At 50.6% G+C, this 23516-nt stretch overlaps 1 protein-coding gene across 12 annotated transcripts in view; it reads left to right on the top strand.

Annotated features, from left to right (window-relative positions):
* LOC142592534 (uncharacterized) overlaps positions 1-23516 on the top strand; it is a 283219-nt gene that overhangs the window by 53640 nt on the left and 206063 nt on the right. For 9 of the 12 annotated variants that reach the window (XR_012830714.1, XR_012830715.1, XM_075704021.1 and 6 more), the window contains one exon: positions 1079-1292. Coding sequence is in view for 10 of the 12 variants with exons in the window: in XM_075704021.1 (XP_075560136.1) it covers positions 1079-1292 (214 nt within the window). In the remaining 2 variants the exon portion in view is untranslated. The remainder of the gene's footprint in view (positions 1-1078; positions 1293-23516) is intronic. The other 3 variants (XM_075704022.1, XM_075704019.1, XM_075704017.1) reach the window with 1 other exon arrangement.

The following is a 23516-nucleotide window of genomic DNA, read 5'->3' as shown; positions in this document are numbered from 1 at the left end:
GAACGCTACAATACACACACACACGCACGCAAGCACATAAGAGAGAGAGCAAAGTAATCAGAATTGAGCAGCCTGGTGGCATTGCAACCCGATTTCCTCAAACATTTTGTTTTCGAGGAGCTGGAATAATAACTTACGCTGCCTCTAATTAAACCAAACATTCTGAAGCGTTTAATATAGACACATTAATGATGCATGACGTAAACCTCATTTTGTGCGAATTTGAACTAGGTGTACCACTTCATTTAGTCAGCATACTGGGAAAACTTGCGTATAACGCTGATATAATGTTTAACATTATATACCAATTAACCAAACGTGAAATTGGCATTAGTATCATTGCTTCGAGGAGGACGGACAAACGGCTCTATGCGCTTCGTATAAGACATGAAAATGTGAACTCCGTGTTCAGTGCCTATTTGCAAAGCTCCTAATTATGCCAGCAGTGCTATGACTTGGCCGCATCTTAGCGCTAACTTTTCCTGTCTTCGCCAAACGTGAACTCTGTGCCGCGTGCCCAGGACACTGAGAAACATTGGGAGGTAATAGCCGTACAATGGCTCAGAGCACTTCAATGAAAGATTTCTTGCAGAGCGCGCACTTGGCTGGTAATTTTCAAACTCACCTTCCCAAAACCCTGGTTTCTATTCCTCCGAAATGTCAGCTTTGCGCGTAATCTCAGTGTACTGGGCAAACTTCGTACATGGTTCGTAAAATGCGCTTTTAACGCTAGGGAACGCTCGTGTAAATAATTTTCTAAGAAGGCTGTAATTAACGTACGCTTTTAAGATATTGATCGCGCCAACTGACAGACTGAGAGACTATAGTTGGCATTGTACCAACTGATGCGTAGCGCAAAGGAGCACACAAAGCGACAGGGTAGCCGTACCTTCGTCTTCCCTGTCATAACAAACTAAACGTGGTTTGACGGCAATCCCAATGAAAATGAAAAGCGATTTCTTTGAAAAAATGGATACTTCCGTCCCAGTTGCATCCCAAAAAAGCGTCTTCTTTTGCTTTTCTTGACTGTGTGACAGCGCAGGGAATGTCCGACTTACCAGATTTCCTTGTTTCGCAGCAGCATGCTCCGCGCCGCCATCGTCTTGATCCTGAGTGCCCGCGCTGCTGTGGCCACGGTGTCCACGATAGCGTACCTTAATGGAACCTTGATGGTGACGATCCAGGGCGCCGAAGTTGGTTCCAAACTACAGCTAATGCGGCTCCGTCCTGAGGCCACCGGCTGTGCAGACAGCGTAGGAGCCACCTTCGTGCTGGAGGAGCAGCCCATTACGGTGAACTCTCTTCTCGTTTTGCGAGTGCACGCTGGCACTGTGACCTTTAAATTAGATGATCATTCGTTAACGATATCTCCACGACCACGTGCTATTACACAAACAGAGATGCACGCGGGGAGAGTTGCACATACGATGCAATCGCGACAAGTCCACCAGCTATGACACAATGTGGGCTTATTATTATTGCCGTTAGGTTTTTAAGAGCGTTAGCTCTTATCACATTTCTCAATTTCTTGGGGTCTGCTACCACCTCCTTTCGGCGTGAAATTGTCAAAGTCCGAGTAATTCGAGATGGCGGCCCCCAAGTAAATCGACATATCAACCCAATTGATTGATTGGTGACGTCACTGATATATCCAAGATGCCCGCCAATTCATGACGTCACTGGTAAATCCAAGATGGCGGCCGCCATAGTAAATCAATAGCAATTCAAATGGTGGTTGGTGACGTCACGAGACTGTGACATTATAATCGTAGATGGTGCCAATGATGACGTCGTAATCCAATATGGCGGATCGAAGTGAATCCACGTGATTATAACGTCCTAATCAGAGATTGGCATAGTTTTGGTATCTAAAATCGAAGATGGCGCCCAAATTCGGGTGCCAGTGATAATGTAATGGTCCAATATGGCGGATAGAGGCAGAACCACGTGATTATGACGTCACGTGATGGAATTGCGCCATTGTTTAGATTTCCCAAATCCAAGATGACGGCTTTCGGCATGACGTCGTAGCCGAGATGGCGGTCACATATATTAGTTGTGCCTGTACACCTCCCAAACATAGATCCTATAACAGAACAGTAAAATCGTCCCATTACGGGACCGCTATACATATACGTACATTCATTCCTCTATACGCTTCGTGCACCGCCTATAGAGACGCCACTGATAGCCAACCAGCGGGCGCTTCCAACAGCACGCGCGGGAGCAGTAGAAGACGACAACCCTTTGCAGCAAGGGTGACTGAAGTACGCGGCTGCGATTTCTCCTTTGTTAGGGCGCCAGACTGCTGCTTCTGTGGTGACAGCTGTAGGGAAGACGCTGACCTCTGTAGGAGCGGCTATGAGCACGATGTTACCGGTGTTTGGGACAACATGGTCCACATACGTACGTGCCAGGTGCGTCCCGCAGCCAAACGCCATGAACCCCATTTACACGAAGTGGAGCTCACGTTAACTAGCCCATAAATTTTGTTGAGTAATGCGATCTACCATTCGTTTTTCTTCTTAATTCTACCCTTGCCTTAATGCTGCTTCTGTACCTCAATAACTGGCACCCGTCGTTAGTACAGATTTTTATCGAACAAATCCGCACGGTGCGATATCTGCATATGCCGTTGTGATTTTTCTGCCTATGAATACATGTAACATCGCCGAATAAGTGCAGTCGAAGTCGCCTCAAGAAGAGTAATTGCGAATTTATTGATGGAAACGGGTACACTAGTAAACGAAGTCACCAAACGGACAGGTTCATAAAAGCGCGTGTTAGTGCTGTACCACCGATGCAATTCTGCTGCATACGTCGATAAACTGCCGTTCCCGCTGTAGTTTTTGCAATTTACATTCCCCAAATGAGCTACTTGAAAACGTACAAAGCTAAAGTCTGACTAACTTTCAGTGCTTTTTTATATTACTAGAGAGAGGCAGCAAGTTAGAACTCAGGTTCTCAAGGCCGGGCGCATGCTCCCACTACCAACAAATGAGATCAAGATCATCGTCAGACCCAAAGGACCATTAATATTTACAAGGTCGGCCGCCCTACAGTGAATGCTGCTATTCTTCAAGCAACGCAACTTAGCTCAGAAGACAGTCAAAACGACACAATCTGCTCGAACAATCTGCTCTTCCTTCCCAAGTCTTTTTTTCCTTTTTTGGCGCAACAATGTATTCTTCAGCAAAACATCATGGTGATCAGCATGCCCAGCCCGCAAAATGCGGACCGGTACGTAAGAATCAAGTCCATCCAAGTCAACGGGGTAACCCACGAGGTCAGCGCGTACGAAGCCGCCCCAGATAATACTTAGAACTGAGGTGAAACAGCGCGAAAAGGACGAGGACACAAGGAAACAAATACCACAGACAAGCGCCAACTAGCGAACTAGCCCTCATCAAGATCTTACTAATGCAGATAATACTACGAAAGGAGTCATCAGAGGCATCCCCCTCACCGATAACGCCAGACAAGTCGACGCTAACATCATAAATGATTGTTTTCCTCTAGCTTTGGCCGCAAAGCGAATTGGTTCCACCACGACCATCGTCATTGCCTTCGGCGGACCTGACGTACCATACATGGTTCGGTATGGCGCAACACTAATCCCATGCTCCCTGTACTGCAACCGGATCGATATCTGTTACCACTGCGGCCGTCTCGGGCACCCCTTGGACGTTTTACCTTTCCCTAATAACAAGATCTGCCGGGGCTGCGGAGCTCGCGACCCAGATCAGGATCATCAGTGTACACCCAAGTGCACGTTGTGTAGTGGACCCTACCCCACAGCGGACAAAGCTTGTACTGCCTGATACAAAACGCCGTACGTTATACGAAGACGCCTCGGGGAACGCCGAGTAGCACAGCATTCAGCCCTTCCATCAGAAGATTTCCCGTCCATGGTGACCAAGCACCGGTCCCGGTCCCGCTCCCTCTCCAGACCGAGGTCGGACCGAGGTCATTCCAGATCAAGATCCACGTCGACTCCAGGAGCCAGATATACCTCAGAAAAGGTGAGCTTCGCAGAGGCCCTGACGGGCGCCTCGCAAGAGGGTCACGTATAATCCCCCCCCCCCCCACTGCCTAAACCCAACACAGACAACACAGATATCGAACACCTTAAGAAAGAAAACGCAGTTATGCGTGATTTAATCCAAAAGCTTACCCAGGAGGTTCACAGTCTCAGACAACGCAAAACCCAACCCACACCCAGCACCCCAGAACCCGCTACCAACAGCCAAACCGAAGAACTCTCAAGACCAGCCCCAAAAAAGCGAGCCCTCCAAGAAGGAGCTCAGGTCCAAGTACGCTCCGAAGTCAAGGATATGCTCGTAACACTGCAAAGCACTGTGGAAACTTCACAGAATTCTCTAATCGCCCTTATGCACAGAGTCACCACCATGGAAGCTATTATTCAAACCCTTTTCGCACAAACCGCTTCCATCGCTCAAGCCGTAGCCATGGACACCACAGGAACCGTCGCCGCCACCCTGCCACCTGTGGCATCCCCTATCCTTCATCATGACCCACACTAACACTGACACGACATTGTGGCAGTGGAACTGCCGAGGCTACCTCCATACACAACCCATTCTCCATCAACACCTCCGTACTACTTCATGTCAACCAATCTTACTCCAGCAAACACATGATACTCCGGTGAACCTTCCAGGATATCAACCTTTCACCGCGAACAACGCTCCACACGGAGTCTCCACACTCGTTCGAAAAAGAATTACCGTAATCGAACACGATCTCAACGATCGGCGCATCGAACACCTCTTCATTGAGCTCATCCCGCACAGAAAACAAAAGGAAGGAATATTTATCCTCAACGTCTACAATACTCCATCTCAACGCCATAGCCGATTTCTAACCCTCTTCAAGAAGGCCCTTAACATCGCAGGCAGCAGCCCCCTTATCATCGGAAGTGACTTCAATCTCCCGCACACAAGACGGGGTTACAGACACAGCGTTGCCGCAGGTCGTAACTTATGGCAAGACTCCCATGATCTTGGGCTTACACTCATTACTGACCCAGCTTTCCCCACACGCCTCAGCACTTCTACTGAACGAGACACGACACCAGACCCCACTTTCACCAAAAACGCAGACAACGCCCCTTGGCGCAACACCCAACACGACCTCTGGAGTGATCACTCTATCATCGAAATTACTCTCCCACACCGAACAGCCGTTATGAGAAGAACAAGGGACTTTACTTGGACAGACTGGGATGCGTTCCGTAAACGTCGTGTAACAGCAACGACGGACACTCCAATCACTGACATAGAAGCATGGTCATGCGATCTACTGTCCGATACTAAATCGGGCACCCGCATTATCACAACAGATGCCCCGACTGAGCGCATGGACAGCAGACTCGCCCACCTTATCGAGGCCAAATCATCCATCCTCTCTAGATGGAAGGGACAACGGCTCAATAGAAGATTCAGACGGAAGGTCGCACTTCTCAACAAGGAAATTGAAGCACACTGCCGCGTTCTATGTCGACAGCAATGGACAGAGCTCTGCCACTCTCTAGACGGGCAACTCCATGACCCCCGCTCGTGAAAAATCCTTAAACATTTGGATGATAGCACTACCACAAACTCATATCAACAAGATCGCCTCATCAAGATTTATTCACAGAAAGCAAGACGCATGGCCAGGACCACGTTAAGAATAGCTTACGTCAAAAGTACATCCCATCTGGGCCCACTCAACCTCACGGGCCATACACAGGGACTTCCAACCCTGCCCTTGATGAAGATTTCAGCGTGGCAGAGATTCATGCTTCCCTGCAGAAGCTGAACAGCCGTTCGGCGCCTGTCCCAGATGGTGTTACGAATAAAACACTAAGAAATCTAGATGACCCCTCGGTGCAACAACTCACCGAATACATCAACAACTGCTGGCGCCAGGGATCCATTCCTCTGACATGGAAAACGGCCAAAGTAATTATCATCCCCAAACCCGGTAAGCCATCCAGCCTCGAAAATCTCCGGCCCATATGGCTAACTTCATGCGTAGGCAAGGTCATGGAGCACGCACTTCTAGCCCGTGTAAACACTCATCTCGAAGACACATCTGCTTACCCCCCACTTGATAATTGGCTTTAGACAGCATCTTTCCACATAAGATTCTATGTTCCAACTTCAGCATCAAATCCTAGAAGGCAAACACCATCACACGAAGGCGATCTTGGACCTTGACCTCGAGCCCGCCTTCGATAACATAAGGCACTCCACCATTCTCGAAAGCATATCCTTGCTCAACCTTGGAGAACGCACTTACAACTACGTAAGAGACTTTCTATCCAATCGGAAGGCCTTCCTGTCGGTCGGAGACATTCGATCGGAGGAAGTCTCCCTCGGCAGCACAGGCACACCGCAAGGCGCTGTCATTTTCCCAATACTGTTTAATCTGGTTATGCTCGGTTTAGCACAAGAACTACAAAAACTCGACGGCATTGAACACACCATATACGCCGATGACATTACAATCTGGGCTGCAAAGGGCAGTGACGGCCAAATCTAAACTGCCATACAAGACGCCACTGACGTCGTAGAAAATTATCTTGAAGGCACGGAACCCCGCTATTCCCCTGCAAAGTCGGAGCTTCTCCTATATCGCCCCAGACTCCGTGGACGCCCCCCACGGGGCTCCACGAATAAACACCAATACTAGGAAATAGAGCTCAACGTGAGGGATGGCAGACCCATACCCGTGGTCCCTAGCATCCGCGTTCTTGATATTGTCACGTGGTGGTGACGTTCAAGAACACAGTAGCAATACTGTGAAAGAGAAAACTAACTTTTATTGGGCGAACCTGTGCCCACAAAAACAGGCTACACTTATAGCCCAACCATAGCGGCGAACACGGTCGGCGATCGTCGAAAAATCTGATCAGCGGGTCAAGCGCGTCGGCTTTTATACAGCAGTCGTCGAATGTTGCAGACTAATGGTTGGGACCCGCGTGCCTTCCACAAAGTTCTACACCATTCGCGTCACGCGATGAAATCTGATAACACAAGGTTCGGCGACAACAGACAGCCGGATAGAAACGTCGATAACTTTCCAGAAACTTCGGATACATGCAGGCGCGTCCCGCGCTGTGCGATAACATTTGTTAGGCGGTGAAACGTGGCCGCCCGATAACGATAAGTACACGTGTCAATACTGCCCTCTTAAAAAGCATCGACCCGATGCTGCATAGAAACGAAAGTAATAAAGATAAACACTCGTAGCAAAGAAAACAACAAAATAAGGAAGTTCGTCAGTGTCCGTAAAACGGTTACAGACGCACCACGTGCACAACTTCAGATCGTGCGCGGCTCCGCTGTGAATGCGAAATTCCGTCTGGCACGACCTCATAGTGCAGAGCGCCAATACGTCGAATGACCTTGTAGGGTCCGAAATAGCGGCGCAATAGTTTCTCACTCAGTCCTCGTCGTCGTATCGGTGTCCAAACCCAAACACGGTCGCTGGGCCGGTACTCGACGAAGCGTCGTCGGAGGTTGTAGTGTGGGCTGTCGGTCCTCTGTTGGTTGTTGATCCGCAGGCGGCGAGCTGTCGGGCTTCTTCAGCGCGCTGGAGAGAGCTAGCGAGGCCAACGTTCTCTTCGTCAGTGACGTGGGGCAGCATGGCGTCGAGCGTCGTCGTCGCGTTCCTGCCGTAGACCAGCTTAAACGGCGTGATCTGTATTGTTTCTTGCACCGCCGTGTTATAAGCGAAGGTTACATACGGCAGGACCACGTCCCACGTCTTGTGCTCGACGTCGACGTACATTGGTAGCATGTCGGCGAGGGTCTTGTTCAGGCGCTCCGTGCGACCATTCGTCTGCGGATGGTAGCCAGTTGTCGTCCTGTGGTTTGTCTGGCTGTACTGCAGAACGGCTTGGATAAGCTCTGCTTTAAAAGCCGTTCCTCTGTCGGTGATGAGGACTTCTGGGGCACCATGTCGCAGCAGGATGTTCTCGACGAAAAATTTCGCCACTTCGGCTGCGCTGCCTTTTGGTAGAGCTTTAGTTTCATTCAGCAAAGCGGGTGAGGTAGTCCGTCACCACGACGATCCACTTATTCCCGGATGTTGACATCGGAAACGGCCCCAACAAATCCATCCCAATCTGCTGGAATGGTCGGCGAGGAGGTTCGATCGGCTGTAGTAATCCTGCTGGCCTTGTCGGCGGCGTCTTGCGTCGCTGACAGTCCCGGCATGTCTTGACGTAACGAGCGACGTCGGCTGTCAGACGCGTCCAGTAATACCTTTCCTGTATTCTCAACAGCGTCCGGGAGAATCCGAGGTGCCCAGCGGTTGGATCGTCGCATAGAGCGTGCAGTATTTCTGGACGCAGCGCTGACAGTACAAGAAGAAGGTAGCTGGCGCGGACTGGTGAGAAGTTCTTCACGAGCAGGTTATTTTGTAGCATGAACGAAGGCAACCCGCGCTTAAATGCCCTAGGGACAGCGTCGGTGTTCCCTTCCAAATACTCCACGAGGCCGTTTAGCTCCGGGTCTCCTCGTTGCTGTTTAGTGAAGTCTTCCGCGCTTATTATCCCAAGGAAGGCGTCGTCGTCCTCGTCGTCTTGCGGCGGGGGATCGACGGGGGCGCGTGATAAGCAGTCGGCGTCGGAGTGTTTTCTTCCGGACTTGTATATTACCGTGACGTCATATTCTTGCAGTCTGAGGCTCCACCGCGCCAGCCGCCCTGAAGGGTCCTTTAAGTTAGCTAGCCAACACAACGCGTGATGGTCGCTGACGACTTTTAATGGCCTGCCATAGAGGTAAGGGCGGAATTGAGCTGTAGCCCAAATGATGGCGAGGCATTCCTTTTCAGTCGTAGAATAATTGCTTTCCGCTTTTGACAGCGACCGGCTAGCATGCGATATCACCCGTTCAAGTCCTTCTTTCCTCTGGACTAGGACGGCACCGAGGCCTAGGCTACTGGCGTCAGTGTGGATTTTGGTATCGGCGTCCTCGTCGAAGTGTGCAAGTACCGGCGGCGACTTCATGCGTCGTTTGAGTTCTTGAAATGCTTCGGCCTGCGGCGTTTCCCAGTTGAATTCGACATCACATTTGGTAAGATGTGTTAGCGGCTCCGCGATGCGTGAAAAGTCCTTGAAAAAGCGCCTATAGTAGGCGCACATGCCAAGGAATCTGCGCACTGCCTTCTTGTCGATCGGCTGCGGGAACTTTGCGATGGCTGCTGTCTTCTGTGGGTCGGGGCGCACTCCTGATTTGCTTATGACGTGGCCTAGGAACAAAAGCTCATCGTAAGCGAAGCGGCACTTTTCCGGCTTCAGAGTGAGCCCTGATGGCTTGATGGCCTTTAACACTGTCGCAAGCCGCCTAAGGTGATCGTCGAAATTTCCGGCGACGACAACGACATCATCCAAGTAAACAAGACACGTCTGCCACCTCAATCCTGGCAACACCGTGTACATGACGCGCTGAAACGTTGCAGGCGCCGGGCACAGTCTGAATGGCATGACCTTGAACTCGTAGAGGCCGTCTGGCGTGATGAAGGCGGTCTTTTCGCGGTCTCTCTCGTCCACTTCTCTTTGCCAGTGGCCAGAATTGAGGTCCATCGACAAGAAGTATTTAGCGTTGCAGAGCCGATCCAATGCGTCGTCTATCCGTGGTAGGGGGTATACATCCTTCTTTGTGATCTTGTTCAGTCGACGATAATCGACGCAGAAGCGTAGGGTTCCATCCTTTTTCTTCACCAGGACTGCAGGAGAGGCCCACGGGCTTTTTCGATGGCTGGATGTTGTCGTCGCGCAGCACTTCGTCGACTTGTTGCCTAATAGTTTCACCTTCTCGCGTCGAAACTCGGTAAGTGCTCTGGCGGAGTGGTCGAGCGCACTCTTCGGATATTATGCGATGCTTTGCAGCTGGTGTTTGTCGAATCCTCGATGACGTCGAAAAGCAGCCTTTGTATCGTCGGAGCAGACTTCTGATCTGTTGCTGCTTACTCACAGGGAGACTTCGATTCACGTCGAAGTCTGTTTCGGGGACTATGCTCATAGGGGTAGATGCGGCAGAATCCGAGAGGACAAAGGAATTGCTAGTTTCCACAATTTCCTCGATGTATGTGATTGTCGTGGCCTTGTTGATGTGCTTGAACTCTTGGCAGAAGTTGGTTAGCAGAACTTCCACTTGCCCACCGTGGAGTTGAGCGATCCCTCTTGCGACGCAAGTTTCACGGTCGAGCAGTAGATGTTGGTCGTCCTCGATGACGCCTTGTACGTCAGCTGGTGTCTCGGTGCCAACGGAAATAATGCAGGAGCGCGGCGGGATGCTCACTTGATCTTCGAGCACACTCAAGGCGTGGTGACTACGACAGCTCTCCGGCGGTATCGCTTGATCTTGCCACAGCGTTATCGATTTCCATTTCAGGTCGATGACTGCGCCATGTAGATTCAGGAAGTCCATGCCGAGAATGACGTCTCGTGAGCACTGTTGGATGATAACGAAGGTGGTAGGGTAAGTCCGGTGATGAACGGTAATTCTTGCCGTGCAGATCCCAGTCGGCGTAATGAGGTGTCCTCCAGAGGTCCGAATTTGAGGGCCTTCCCATGCCATCTTAACTTTCCTCAACTGGGCGGCGATGGGTCCACTCGTGGCGGAATAATCGGCTCCTGTGTCTACTAAGGCGGTGACTGCGTGGCCGTCGAGAAGCACGTCGAGGTCGGTGGTTCTCTGTCTTGCGTTGCAGTTGGGTCTTGGCGTCGGATCACGGCTGCGTCGCGTTGACCTGTGACTGGTACGTGGCGTCGTCAGGTTGCCTTTCGTCGTCGTACTCTTTGCTTCCACACTTCGTCGGGACGGCGGCGTGTCGTTATGTCGTCGAGGTAGTCTATTCGGCGTCTTCGTCGGCGGCGGAGGATCTTCGTCAGTTCGACGATCAGCAACCGCACCTCCATCGGGTGCTGCTTTTAGTTTTCCGGATATGGGCTGACGGACCGGCTCCGGGCTGGGCCAGTGTATGGTCGGAGCTGCGGTGAAGGTAGTGGCCTGGTGACGGCGAAGGGGAAGGTCGTCGAGGGCTCCACTGAGTGGCGATGAGATAGTCGGCGATATTGCGAGGTCGTTCACCAATCTGTGGCCGCGGCGCGTTTACGGCGAAACCTCGCAGTCCCATCTCCAGGTATGGGCATCGGCGGTACACATGGCCGGCTTCTCCGCAGTGGTAGCAGAGCGGGCGGTGGTCGGGGGCGCGCCAAACGTCAGTCTTCCTTGGAATGCCGCGTGGGTTGACGGGTTGGCGTGCTGGCGTCGGGGGTGGTGGTGGACGACGGAACTGTGTCGCGACTGGGCCCTGCCGCGGGCGCGGAGGGGGTACGTGACGGCGGGCTACACCGGCGTATGTCATCGCTTTCGGCTGAGACTGCGGCGGTTCAGAGGCTACTCCGAGTTGTTGTTGGAGCTCCTGACGCACTGCGTCGGCAATCGAAGTCACTTGAGGCTGTGATGACGGGAACAGCTTCTGTAGCTCCTCCCGCACGACCGCTTGGATAGTCTCGCGCAGGTCGTCGGTGGCCACTGACTGAATTCCCGCGTAGCTTGTCTAGTTCGGGCGGCGGTCGAATTGCCGGTTTCGCATCTCGAGTGTCTTCTCGATGCTGGTGGCCTCGCGAAGAAACTCGTCTACAGTCTTGGGTGGGATTCGTACCATTCCGGCGAAAAGCTCCTCCTTCACACCACGCATCATAGGCGGAGTTTCTTCTCCTCGGGCATTTCAGGGTCGGCGTGGCGAAATAGACGGTTCATTTCTTCCGTAAAGATGGCAACGTTCTCGTTTGGTAGCTGCATTCCGGCGTCCAGCATAGCTTCGGCCCTTTCCTTGTGCACGACGCTTGTAAAGGTGCGCAGGAAGCCGCTACGGAACAGGTCCCACGTTGTCAAGGTCGACTCCCTGTTCTCAAACCACGTTCTGGCGGCGTCTTCTAAGGCGAAGGAGACATGCCGCAGCTTGTCGTTGGCGTCCCAGTTGTTGAATGTCGCAATTCGCTCGTAGGTCTCCAGCCAGGATTCCGGGTCTTCAGTCGCTGCTCCATGGAAGGTTGGTGGGTCCCGAGGTTGTTGTAGGATAACGGGGGACGCTGGGGCAGCCATTGGGGTTGTCTGGACCACGATTTTCTTTGTCGTCTCAGGTAGAAGTCCGTGCTCTGGGGGCAGTTCTTGCAGTCTGCGGCTAGCACGCCGGTCTTGGGCGATGTTGGTTTTGTCCTCAGGCTTCGGGCTTGGATGGCGGCTTTGCGGGGGCGTTCGGTGCATGAACGCACAAGCACCTCCACCAGATGTCACGTGGTGGTGACGTTCAAGAACACAGTAGCAATACTGTAAAAGAAAAAAAACTAACTTTTATTGGGCGAACCTGTGCCCACAAAAACAGGTTACGCTTATAGCACCACGATAGCGGCGAACACGGTCGGCGATCGTCGAAAAATCTGATCAGCGGGTCAAGCGCGTCGGCTTTTATACGACAGTCGTCGAATGTTCCAGACTAATCGTTGGGACCCGCGTGCCTTCCACAAAGTTCTACACCATTCGCGTCACGCGATGAAATCTGATAACACAATGTTCGGCGACAACAGATAGCGGGAATGAAGCATCGATAACTTTTCAGAAACTTCGGATACATGCAGGCGCGTCCCGCGCTGTGCAATAACATTTGTTAGACGGCGAAACGTGGCCGCCCGATAAAGATAAGTACACGAGTCAATATAACCATAGAAGCCAACGGAGCTAACTCTACGGCTATCTCTAAGATCCTTCGACAGACTGCTAATACATCCAGACTGTTGAAACGAGTGACCAACCGACGAGGGGATATGAAGGAAGAAAGCCTCATACGCCTTGTCCAATCTTTTATCATCTCTAACATTACTTACGTTGCGCCCTTTCTCAACTGGTACAAAGCTGAAAAGACTAAACTGGACATCATCATCAGAGGAGCCTATAAGCAGGCCTTAGGACTACCCAAGCCCACCAGCACGGAATTTCTACTACAATTAGGTATCCACAACACGCTAGACGAGTTAATCGAAGCCCAACGTCGATCTCAACTAGAGCGGCTTACCTTCACGGAAACGGGTCGCTGCATTCTAACCAAGCTTGATTTCACCTACCACCGTCAACATGGAGACAAACGCCCAATACCACGCGACATTCAACAATGGATACACGCCGACCCTATTCCGAAATACATGCACCCAGACCACAACAAAGAACGCAGGAAGGCACGAGCTACCTCCCTTATCAAAGCTTATGCCACCACCGCGGGCCTCACCTTCGTCGACGCAGCTGAGTACCAAGATGGACGGCGCTTTGCGGTGGTTACCACAGCAGGCGGTTTGCTCCGACATGCTGCCAGCATCGTTACCCAAAATCCCGAGACCGCTGAGGAAGTGGCCATCGCCCTGGCCACTCTTGACTCAGCCTGTCACACTATACTGAGCGATTCTCGCGCAGCAATCAACAACTACATCAAGGGTCGTATTTCTCAGCAATCACTCCGTAACTTACAACAAGGCCCGAATTCGTCTGAAAATCAAATCAGCCTCGTCTGAATCCCAGCACACGCCGGCGTTTTCCACCCGCACCTCACCAACCTCAACGAGGTTACACACTCCGTAGCACGAGGACTAGTGAACCGTGCTGGAGACGGTGCAGGTGCACCCGCAGGACGCGACCGCCTTACAAGATACAACGCCCTTGTGAAGTCATTTTACGTCGCAAGAAGAACGTTCCCCACCCCTCACCGCGAGTCCCTCACACGCTACCACACCATATGCCCCGACATCTACCCGAGCCAGACGTGCAAGGTCTGTAAAACTGAATCCGCAACACTCCCCCACATGCTATGGGAGTGCAAACATCAATATACAGACCTTAATCCCGTGTCCCTCTCGTCGAGATGGCACGCCGCCCTGCGCAGCTCCCATCTCGACGACCAACTCTGGGCGACCCAGCAGGCCTACGAAGCGGCGAAGAGGCAAGACCTCGACGTCCCATCGTGGGAGGCCTAGGCCCAGCTGACTGAACTGCTGGTGCTCATGAAAGTTCACTTTCTCTCTCCCTAGAGAGAGGTACCACATGAAAGATTTAAAGGCAGAGCAGTGCCAGTTAAATTATATGAGCGATGGCGGCAAGGCCGGGTCCAGTCCTCTGCAGCGTAAGCATAATAAGAAAGAATTCAGTTGAGTAAAAAATTCACATGCAAGAAGGGACTACGTTGCGAAACAAACAAATCGCTCGGCGCATCACACCTCGATGCTCAGGCAGCATCGAGGTGTGATGACTTCCCAAACGTGACGCGACCTTTTCAGTGAAAAATGCAACAAAAATGCCATATGCAGGAACTATTAGCAATTCTCGCCCTGAACTACCTATTTTCTAAACACATCTCCCGCCCCCCCCCCCCCCCAAAAAGAAAGCACACAATATTTAAAATGCCTTCGGGCGAAAAGAACAAAGCTGTTAAAGATGCGCTTCCTTGGTATCATTCCGATAAGACACAGAAGAGAGGGGGGGTTGACCGAGGGGCCCGATTTTTATTAGTCATCATAAGAAGCCGATAATCACTGACACCTAGGACAACATAAAGGAAAATGGTTGTGCTTAATCAGTGAAATGAAGAAACGATAAATTAATGGAAATCAAAGTGGATGAAAAAACTTGCCGCAGGTGGGAACCGAACCCACAACCTTCGCATTTCGCGTGCGAGGCTCTACCAATTGAGCTACCGCGGCGCTGTTTCCCATACCACTTTCTTGGGTATTTATGTGTCCTAGTAGAACACTGGGAGTGTTAGCCAGCGCTACCACTCACAGACCTTGGAGGGGAACGTGGAACGTCCTTTTTTGCCGCAGGCGTCACGAGAACGTGATCTTTTTGGGTGAAGGCAACTGGTCAATAAACCCACACATGCTACCTGAAGGCATCAATGTTGCCGGATTCGAGACCCTCGTTATGTAATAAACGAGAAGAGAGGGGGTTGACCGAGGGGCCCGATTTTATTGCCTAAATATGGCTTTCCTACTTGGATCCGTTTATTAAAACAGTAGTACTTAAAATTAGGCAAGTTGGGATTTATTTATTTATTTGCTTACTTCTTTACAGTACAGCGCGTGACGGTGGACAATAGAATATGGGGACTATTAATACCGAAGGCACGGGGCAAATGCCGACCACAGTGGCCGCATTTCGATGGCCGCGACATGAAAAACATCCGTGAGCCGTGTATTGGGGGTTCGTAAAAAAAACCACAGGTGGCTGAAGTAGTCGGCAGCTACCCGACTACGGCGTCTCGTAATCATACCGTGGTTTTGGCACGTAAAACCTCAAAATGACGTTTTGTACTTAATTTTTAGAGTATGGGTGATAGTAAAACGTTATACATATACTGCTCGGTGATAATACCAAATGGAAAGCCGACATCATATCCCGGCAATTATATTTACAAGATACTTAGTAATAACAAGAAACGTAACAGTGCAATTTTAATTTGTGCAGTATTATACAAAGATTTCGCGGACGCTTAAACTTCGCCTTTAAGAGTGGGACGCGACGGAATTCAAATAGTTCATAGTGAAATATTTAGTGCGCACAATCGACAAGGACACTGTGAAGAGGGACACACGAGCGCGTGTCCTGTGTCCTTGCTGATTGTGCGTGCTAAATATTTCACTATGAATTCGTACCGACTCGCCGAACTATCTGTTGCGCTGCAGCATTTAAAGATTCCTGACTGCCATCTCACGCTTCCCGGCAACTGCAGTTTATGGGACCCTAATGTTTACCAAGAGACGAACGCTATGCACGAAGGCGACCTTTCTGGTAGAAACGCGGCGTCTTGCGTAGGCCGCGATGGACGGATGGATGGATGTTATGAGAGTATCCTCTGGAACGGGGCGGTAGGTTGCGCCACTAAGCTCTTGCTATATACGGCCTCCATGTCCCACCTAGGTTTCACAAGAAAAAAAAATCACTACGAACTCCCACAACCAAATTTTCTCATCCCCGATTGCCAACTTTGCTTTTGTACGTCTCCGTTTTTTGTCCTTTCCCTACTTTTCTTCCACCAACCCTCCAATCGCCTCTTACATATCTCTATTGCGGACATGTTTACTTTTCCACTGCTCTCGGTGAACTAAAGTGCTTCAAGGAGGCCAGTGGTGCCTAAATCGACTGCCATGGACAGACGTCTTCACATCGTAATAAAACATGCTCCACAGTTTCCCTAGCTTTACCGCAGCAAGCACATGCTTTTTCTTCCTTCGTATTTCTCGCTTTATAGGTGCGTGTTCTAAGGCATCCCGATCTGGCTTCGAAAAGTAATGAGCTTCCCTTTGAGTTATCATAAGTTGCTTCTTTTCTGATTTCGTTTTTTCATCTTGAGTAGTTACTCATGGCAGGTTTCTTTTCCATTGCCGCCTCCCATGAGATTATTTCAGCCTCTTTGACTTTACGCTTGACGCTCTTTGCTGCTGTGCTGCCCACCGTACAGGCCGCACGCTTGCTGGTAAGCTTCCTAGTCCTTTTCCTCCACTGTGAATCGATGTTTTTCCTGTACAGATACCTCAACACTCTCCCAGCCCATTTACTTTCTTCCATATTCCCCTGTCGTCCTTCATACTCAATTTTACTGTGAGCTTCCCTCACTTCAAAACTAGGCCAGCCCATATTAGCCTGCATAGCTTCATCGCACGAGGTCGCGGGATCGAATCCCGGCCACGGCGGCCGCGTTTCGATGCGGGCGAAATGCGAAAACACCAGTATACTTAGATTTAGGTGCACGTTAAAGAACCCCAGGTGGTCGAAATTTCCGGAGCCCTCCACTACGGCGTGCCTCATAATCAGAAAATGGTTTTGGCACGTAAAGCCCCATAATTTATTTAATGGCTTCATTTGCAGTGAACAAAGACCGCAGGAGGCCCGCCGTTTCGCGGCATGCTGAAAGACGGCTGCCGTCGCGGCGCGTACCGTCGTACGCTCGAGCAGTTCCGTACACATGATGTCTACTGATCGCTGCGGTGAATTCATTTATAGCAAGCGTTTCCTCGCGTTTGTGCGCCTGAACCTAGCAGCGTGTAAACGTTACCTGAAGTTCAACTTCGTACGCGACTCGCTTCATTTGCGATTGACACCGCGCTAAAGCTTCGCCGCTTATTTCTTGAACGGCGTACCCGTATTCGGCGTCACATAATTTCTTGCCTTAGACAGCGTGCCACCCCTGAAAAAAATCTTCGGCGCCCGATATTCGCTGCAAGCCGTGGTACAACAAAAACGAAAGTGGCGAGTCCATATTGTAAACGTGCTTTGCGAAGCAGACGACCAAGCTTGGTACTACTGAGTTCAGGACCGAGGGCGCTTTTTAGCACCATTTTCGCAGCGCCCCCCGGGCAAAGCAGGAGCCCCATACAATGTGGCACGTGTATGACCGCGATGGCATGACGAGAGTAATATGACGGCAACCGGCTGGCGAATCTTGAATGGCGACGATGGCAAATCCACGGCGGTATGACAACGATGGCGTGACGACGACAGCACGACGAAAGTCGGATTTCGAAGTTAGAATGATGACGACGGAACGACTGCTACGGCATGACGACGATGGTATGAAAACAATTGCATGACGCCGACTGTATGGCGATAACGTTATGTCGTTATGATAACGTTAACGTCGCATTACAACGTTGTGAGGACAATGAGGTGACAGCAAATGTATGACGACAATGGCTTGACGAGGACTGTATCGCGAAGCCTGTATGACGACAGTGGTATGTCGAGAGTCGGATGACGAAGCTGGATTGACAATGTCATGACTACGATGGCATGACGACGACGGAAATAACACGGATGCATGACAGCGACAGTCTGACAACGACGTCATGACGACAACAGCATGACAACGGTAACAAACGCGATTAAATAACGACAGCATGATAATGGCAGATTGACAAAGAAGGATTGATATCGATGGAACCACGACGGCCATATGAGAACGACGGCATGACAACAATGCGATGACGTTGCTGAAGTGATGTCTATAGAGAAACTATATTGTGACGACGTCGGCATGACGAGAATGGTATGACGGCCACAGTGTGACGATGATGGCATAACGAGAGTCGGGTGACAAGATTGACGATGACAGAACGACTGCGATGGCATCACGCTGAAGGTATAAATCTAACGCATGACGACGACTGTGTGACGACGATGGCTTGACAATGACAGCATGCTGGGAGTCGGATGACAAAGCTGGAATGACTAGGATGAAACCAGTCTCATGGTATCATGGTCACAAGCACATACGTAGTTGCCCAGGGAGCTATTAGACAACTTGGCTCGACGTAAAAGGCGCGAGGACGACGGCATGGCGAGAGTTAGATCGAGAAGTTGGAATCAATCAATCAATCAATCAATCAATCAATCAATCAATCAATCAATCAATCAATCAATCAATCAATCAATCAATGAATCAATTTTTTATTCGCCGCAGAAGATACATTGTCACTGCGAAAATAGGGGGCCAGCGAAAAAAGCTGCATCTGTGCAGCTTGAGTAAGCTCTAGCCACCCGTACAGCAGCAGTGACGCGACGATTCGTTATATGGATTCAGTTATATAAACATATAAGCAAATAAAAAAAAATTACGATACTGGAATGACCCAGGCGGCATCGCTGCCATGAGCACACACCAGGCGTCCCAAGTTAGAAAACTTGGGCCACTGGGTTGGCGTAAGGGGCCAGGCAGCTAGCCTGCTAGATAAATATATAGATAGATAGATTGACTGATTGGCTCAAAACATCTGAAGCAGGCAAAGAATACTAATCGCACTAAAGAAAACCAGCAGAAAACCAACACAGAATTTAAACCATGATACATGCACTATAAGAAACACGCGTGGGAAGGAACCCAGAAAGGTTATGTCACCCAGAGTCACCGTGAACACTCCCGTCTCTCGACCACACCAGATATGACAGTTCCTTATTGAAAAGGTGAAAAAAAAAGCGCGTTCACGCATGTGTGACCAGACCACAATCTCATGCGGCTCTAATACGTTTCTCACTCTGATCCGCGCTTCGTACATGGACCATGCTGTTCTCAAAAGTAGGCCTACAAAAGGGATCCCACACATTATTGCCAAGATGGCCGGACACAGTTACCTGGCCGTATGGCCCGCATACGTCCTGCCACAGGCCAAGGGGATTGCGTATACTACGCGTTTGATACAGGGTGCAAGCGTCTTCTTGTAGTCTATTTTGCAGCCTTTTCCATTGCTGTGAAACTTTATAGATCTGCACAGGCTCGAAAGCTTGTCCGAGGCCGAGCACACAACGCGTGCTCTAGCATTTCCCCTATCCTCTAAAGTCTGTGACATACTTCCGTGCATGCAAGGTAAAAGAACTACCGGAACGGGTCAAAGTCGCCTATTGCACCATGCTGCTCCGCGCGGTGCCTCTATACGGTTGCGCACAAGCGATGCACTACTGTACAACAGGAGGCGGAGGCATGCCGCCACGGTAATATGTGACGACCAAGGCGAATTCCAAGAAGCCGCCGCCACCACCAGCACCCAGTGACCGGGTGGGAAGTGTCAAGCTGGACCCTTTTGCGGAAGGCCATAGAAGTGACTACAAGGCCAGCGATTAGAAATCAGTTTGTTCCCACGATCGGTGATGCCTTTTCCTTGCACGGAAGGGGCCCTACCTCGTGCGTAAAACTGGTGGTAACAATAAGCCTTTGAAAACATTGAGACAGCGTTTAGTTTTTATTGCCCTGCAAAGAGAAGTAGCCGCGGCGTCATTAAGGACGCTAATTTATCCTTCCATTACATATTGTTTATTGTTGGCGGGTTTATTTACACTTTTTACAAGGAAGCTGAAAGTGAGGCAGGAACAACAAAGATGGCGGACAATAGACAGAGATAGACGATAAAAGTCAGGAGGAGTTATCTTTTCACGTCCTGACCATCTGTATAAAATCAAATGAATTATCTGCCAGTCATTGCATTATGCATATTCGTTCTTACCTCACGCTGAATGGAATGTCTTACCGTCAGACATTGCCACAGAGGTTCACTTAGATAAGTTTCAAGGTCTAATTCACTCACGACTTACAAGCTGATCTTACTATTATTATGGCTTTTTTGACTTTATAGTGTTTCACAGGGTGAGCTGTTATGGGCCTACTGCAATAGCCGTTTCGGTTGCTGATGTGCTCCGCCGCCGGTGTCCGTCACAGCTATCGCCATGAATGAAAAGAAAAATGCCCACATCACGTCGCGATCGAACCCGGGCCCTCTGCGGGGGTGTCAGCTACTCCACCATTGAGCCACGGTAGATTGTGCCAGCTTACAGCGGAAACACGCCCTCGAGACGCGTCCTAGTTCGCGAGGAGACACGCGGTGTGAGTTGCACGCAGCGTAGCGTGCCTAGCAAGCGCGCTTTGCATTGTAGTTGCATAATATTACACCAAGTGGTGCGCCATGTAGCATTCGCATAGGTTGCCGTACAAGGTAGACAGAGAAGGTTTGAGGTATAAAAAGAAAATGAACAAAGACTCTGCCGCCCCGAATCAATTCTCTCGCTGAGGCAGGTGAACAAAGCGTGAACAAAGGCTACATAAAAACTAGCACACAAGGTATTAAGTGGCATTTAGTATACGATAATGGTTGAGACGGACAACGTGTACAATGTGCGTGCAGGCATGATGGCGAAGGCCGCAGCGGAGCGGTTGAATAATGCAAAGGAAGGGTAGGGGCGTGCAGACACGGACACAAGAGAAGCGGACAGCACGAACGCCGACTATCAACTGAAGGAAGCACTGAGGCGAAAAAAGAAAGAAGACACAAAACTTACGCATTAATTAACGCATTAACTGACGCATTAATAACAAAAACTAACGCATTATGAATCCTTACCAATTAGCTAAGCTTTCTGTCGTTCTCAGCGGTTTAATACGAGACATGAGTAACCTGGCGGCATACGCGATATGGACCATTGAACTGGGAGAACACTTTTTCGAACAGTCCGACACGTCGTGCTGGGGACCACAGAGGACGAGTGATCAAGGGACAAAGTGGGTGCTCTTGTGGTGGCGAGTCTGTTGGTGGACCTGGGACTTAGAAAATCGAGTGCGAGCCGCTTGACGTTCATGAGTGGCATAGTCTGTCGAGGATATTTAGCGGGTGGGCACCCACACGATGCTCACGCTTGCTGGCTCGGGCCTTGGCGGACACTAGCGGGCGAAATGGCCACCTTTGTGTTGTGGATAACGTAGCATTGCGATCGTATAGGATAAAAAACGGCGAATAATCAGCGGTATGATGCCTGGAATTGTTGTTCGAGAATGTCACCAAGGGCAAAGCAGCCTCCCAAACCTGGCGGCCGTCAGACACATACATTGCTAACATGTCGGTAAATGTTCGGTTGAGGCGTTCCGTCAAGCTCTTCTTCTGTGGATGGTCGGCCATAGTCAACTTATGATGTGTTGCGCAGGATTTTAGAATGTCATCGATCACACTCGACAGGAGCTATCCGACCCGGCCAGTTAGCAGTTGCCGAGGTGCCCTGTGCTTTAGTATGACGCTATGCAGCAAGAAGTCTGCAGCGCCGGTGGCACAGCTAGTGGGAAGTGCATGCGCAATGCAAACTGCGTCGCATGATTCGTGGTAACGGCGTCCTACTTGTTTCCACAGGTGGACAGAGGAAACTGGCTAAGAAATCAAGGCCGACGCGGTGAAATGGCTTGTACGGAATGTCCAGATGCTGAAGCGGGCCTGCAGGCGGCCGTGTCGACTTTTTCCAGTGCTGGCAAGGGTCGCAGGAGCCCAAGTAACGTACCCGGCGGGTTATCCCAGGGCAATAGAAACGGCAGCGTGCGCGGAAGTATGAGTTACACGCCGAGACGCCCCGCCATTGATGCGTTGTGAAGCTGCGCTAGCACAGGGCAGTGGAGGTTAGCTGGGAAGCAGCAATAGATCAGGAACGTCAGGGAGTAAGCTGCGACGATATCACGAGTATGACAAGGCGGAGGGAAAGATCAGGAGCATGGGAGAACAAATTTTTGATGATGTTATGCGGAAAAGCCTCAAGGCATTGTTCGGCAGCGATGTTAAGCAGTTTAGAGGCGGATAGAACACAAGGGCTGGAGTCGCGCTGGGCAGGGTGCGGTGAGCGTACGGTTTATCTGGAGATGCGATCGGCATCCTATTGCAAGCGGCCAGCGGCCAGACTTGTGAATGACGGTATATAACTATTCTTGAAGTTGCAGTGCCCAACGACCAAGGCGACGAGTGCAAATTTGGAGAGAAGACAGCCAGCAGAAAGCTGGTGGTCAGTAGTGACGGTGAAGGGTTGGTCATAGAGGTGAGGGCGAAACTTGCCGATGGGCCAAACAAGAGCAGGACACTTTTCTCCTGCGATCGAATAGGTTCACTCAGCAGAGAAAAGAAGGCAGCTGGCATAAGCAATAACGCAGTCCCGAACAAGATAGCGTTGAGCTATACATTCTTAGGCAAAGTTACACCCTTTGGCTTGCCCCTTCAGCCACACAACAATAATCGTTATCTGCCTTGATGCGTTTCCTTTCTTTAACGCTGCGAGCCCGGTACTTTCCAGTAACTAACGACACGCGCGTTATCAGCATAGAACAGTTTACACCATATGGAGTGCCCCTTCTGATAACGCGCGTGCCGTTCGTTACAGGAAAGTTACGGGCTTGCAGCGTTAAAGAAAGGAAACGCATCAAGGCAGATAACGATTATTGTTGTGTGGCAGAAGGGGCAAGCCAAAGGGTGTAACTTTGCCTAAGAGCGTAGAATTGCGCCAGTTCCGTGGCCATTGGCCTCGGTACGGATTCTTTTGGCGGCAGATTCCTCAAAGTGAGCCAACACTAGGTGGTGACGTCAGTAACCGAATCAGCAGTGAGAAGGCTGACGCTCGTTCAGGACCCAAAGAAAAAGTCACGTCTTAAGAAGGCAGGTTAGGGGCCGTGCTATTTCTGCAAAATATTTCACGAACCGCTGAAAATAAGAAGGAAGCCAAAAAAGGGAACGGATGGGCTGCGGAGAGCGCGTTATAACCGAGGTATAACAAGGTATAAGGAACGGCGGTAACCTTGGCAGCGTCAGGCCGTATACGCGAATCATCGACAAGAAGGCCAAAGACAGTGATTTCTTGGTGGCCGAAGCGGCATGTGGCACAGTTGAGTGCCACATGCGGCGCAGGACGCGCAGAATAGCCGAGAACCTTTCGCTGGCTTGAGAATGCAGGCGAGAAAATAACGACGTCACAAAGGCAAGTAGGCCACCTGAAACCTCGAGGAAGGCAGTGGATGATTCGTTCGAATGTTGCTGGGGCATTGCACAAGCCCAGCACAAGTTGAACTGGCAGAGCTCATCGGGTGCTATAAAGGCGCTCCCTCTCTTTTTCGTCAAAGGCGATTTGCCAATAGTCGAAGCTCTATAAAGGAATGCACTGCGCGTCATG

This window comes from Dermacentor variabilis, chromosome 9, assembly GCF_050947875.1.
Source record: "Dermacentor variabilis isolate Ectoservices chromosome 9, ASM5094787v1, whole genome shotgun sequence".
Lineage (NCBI taxonomy): Eukaryota > Metazoa > Arthropoda > Arachnida > Ixodida > Ixodidae > Dermacentor > Dermacentor variabilis.
The sequence above is the reverse complement of the archived record's forward strand: the minus strand, read 5'-3'. Positions and strand labels throughout refer to the sequence as shown.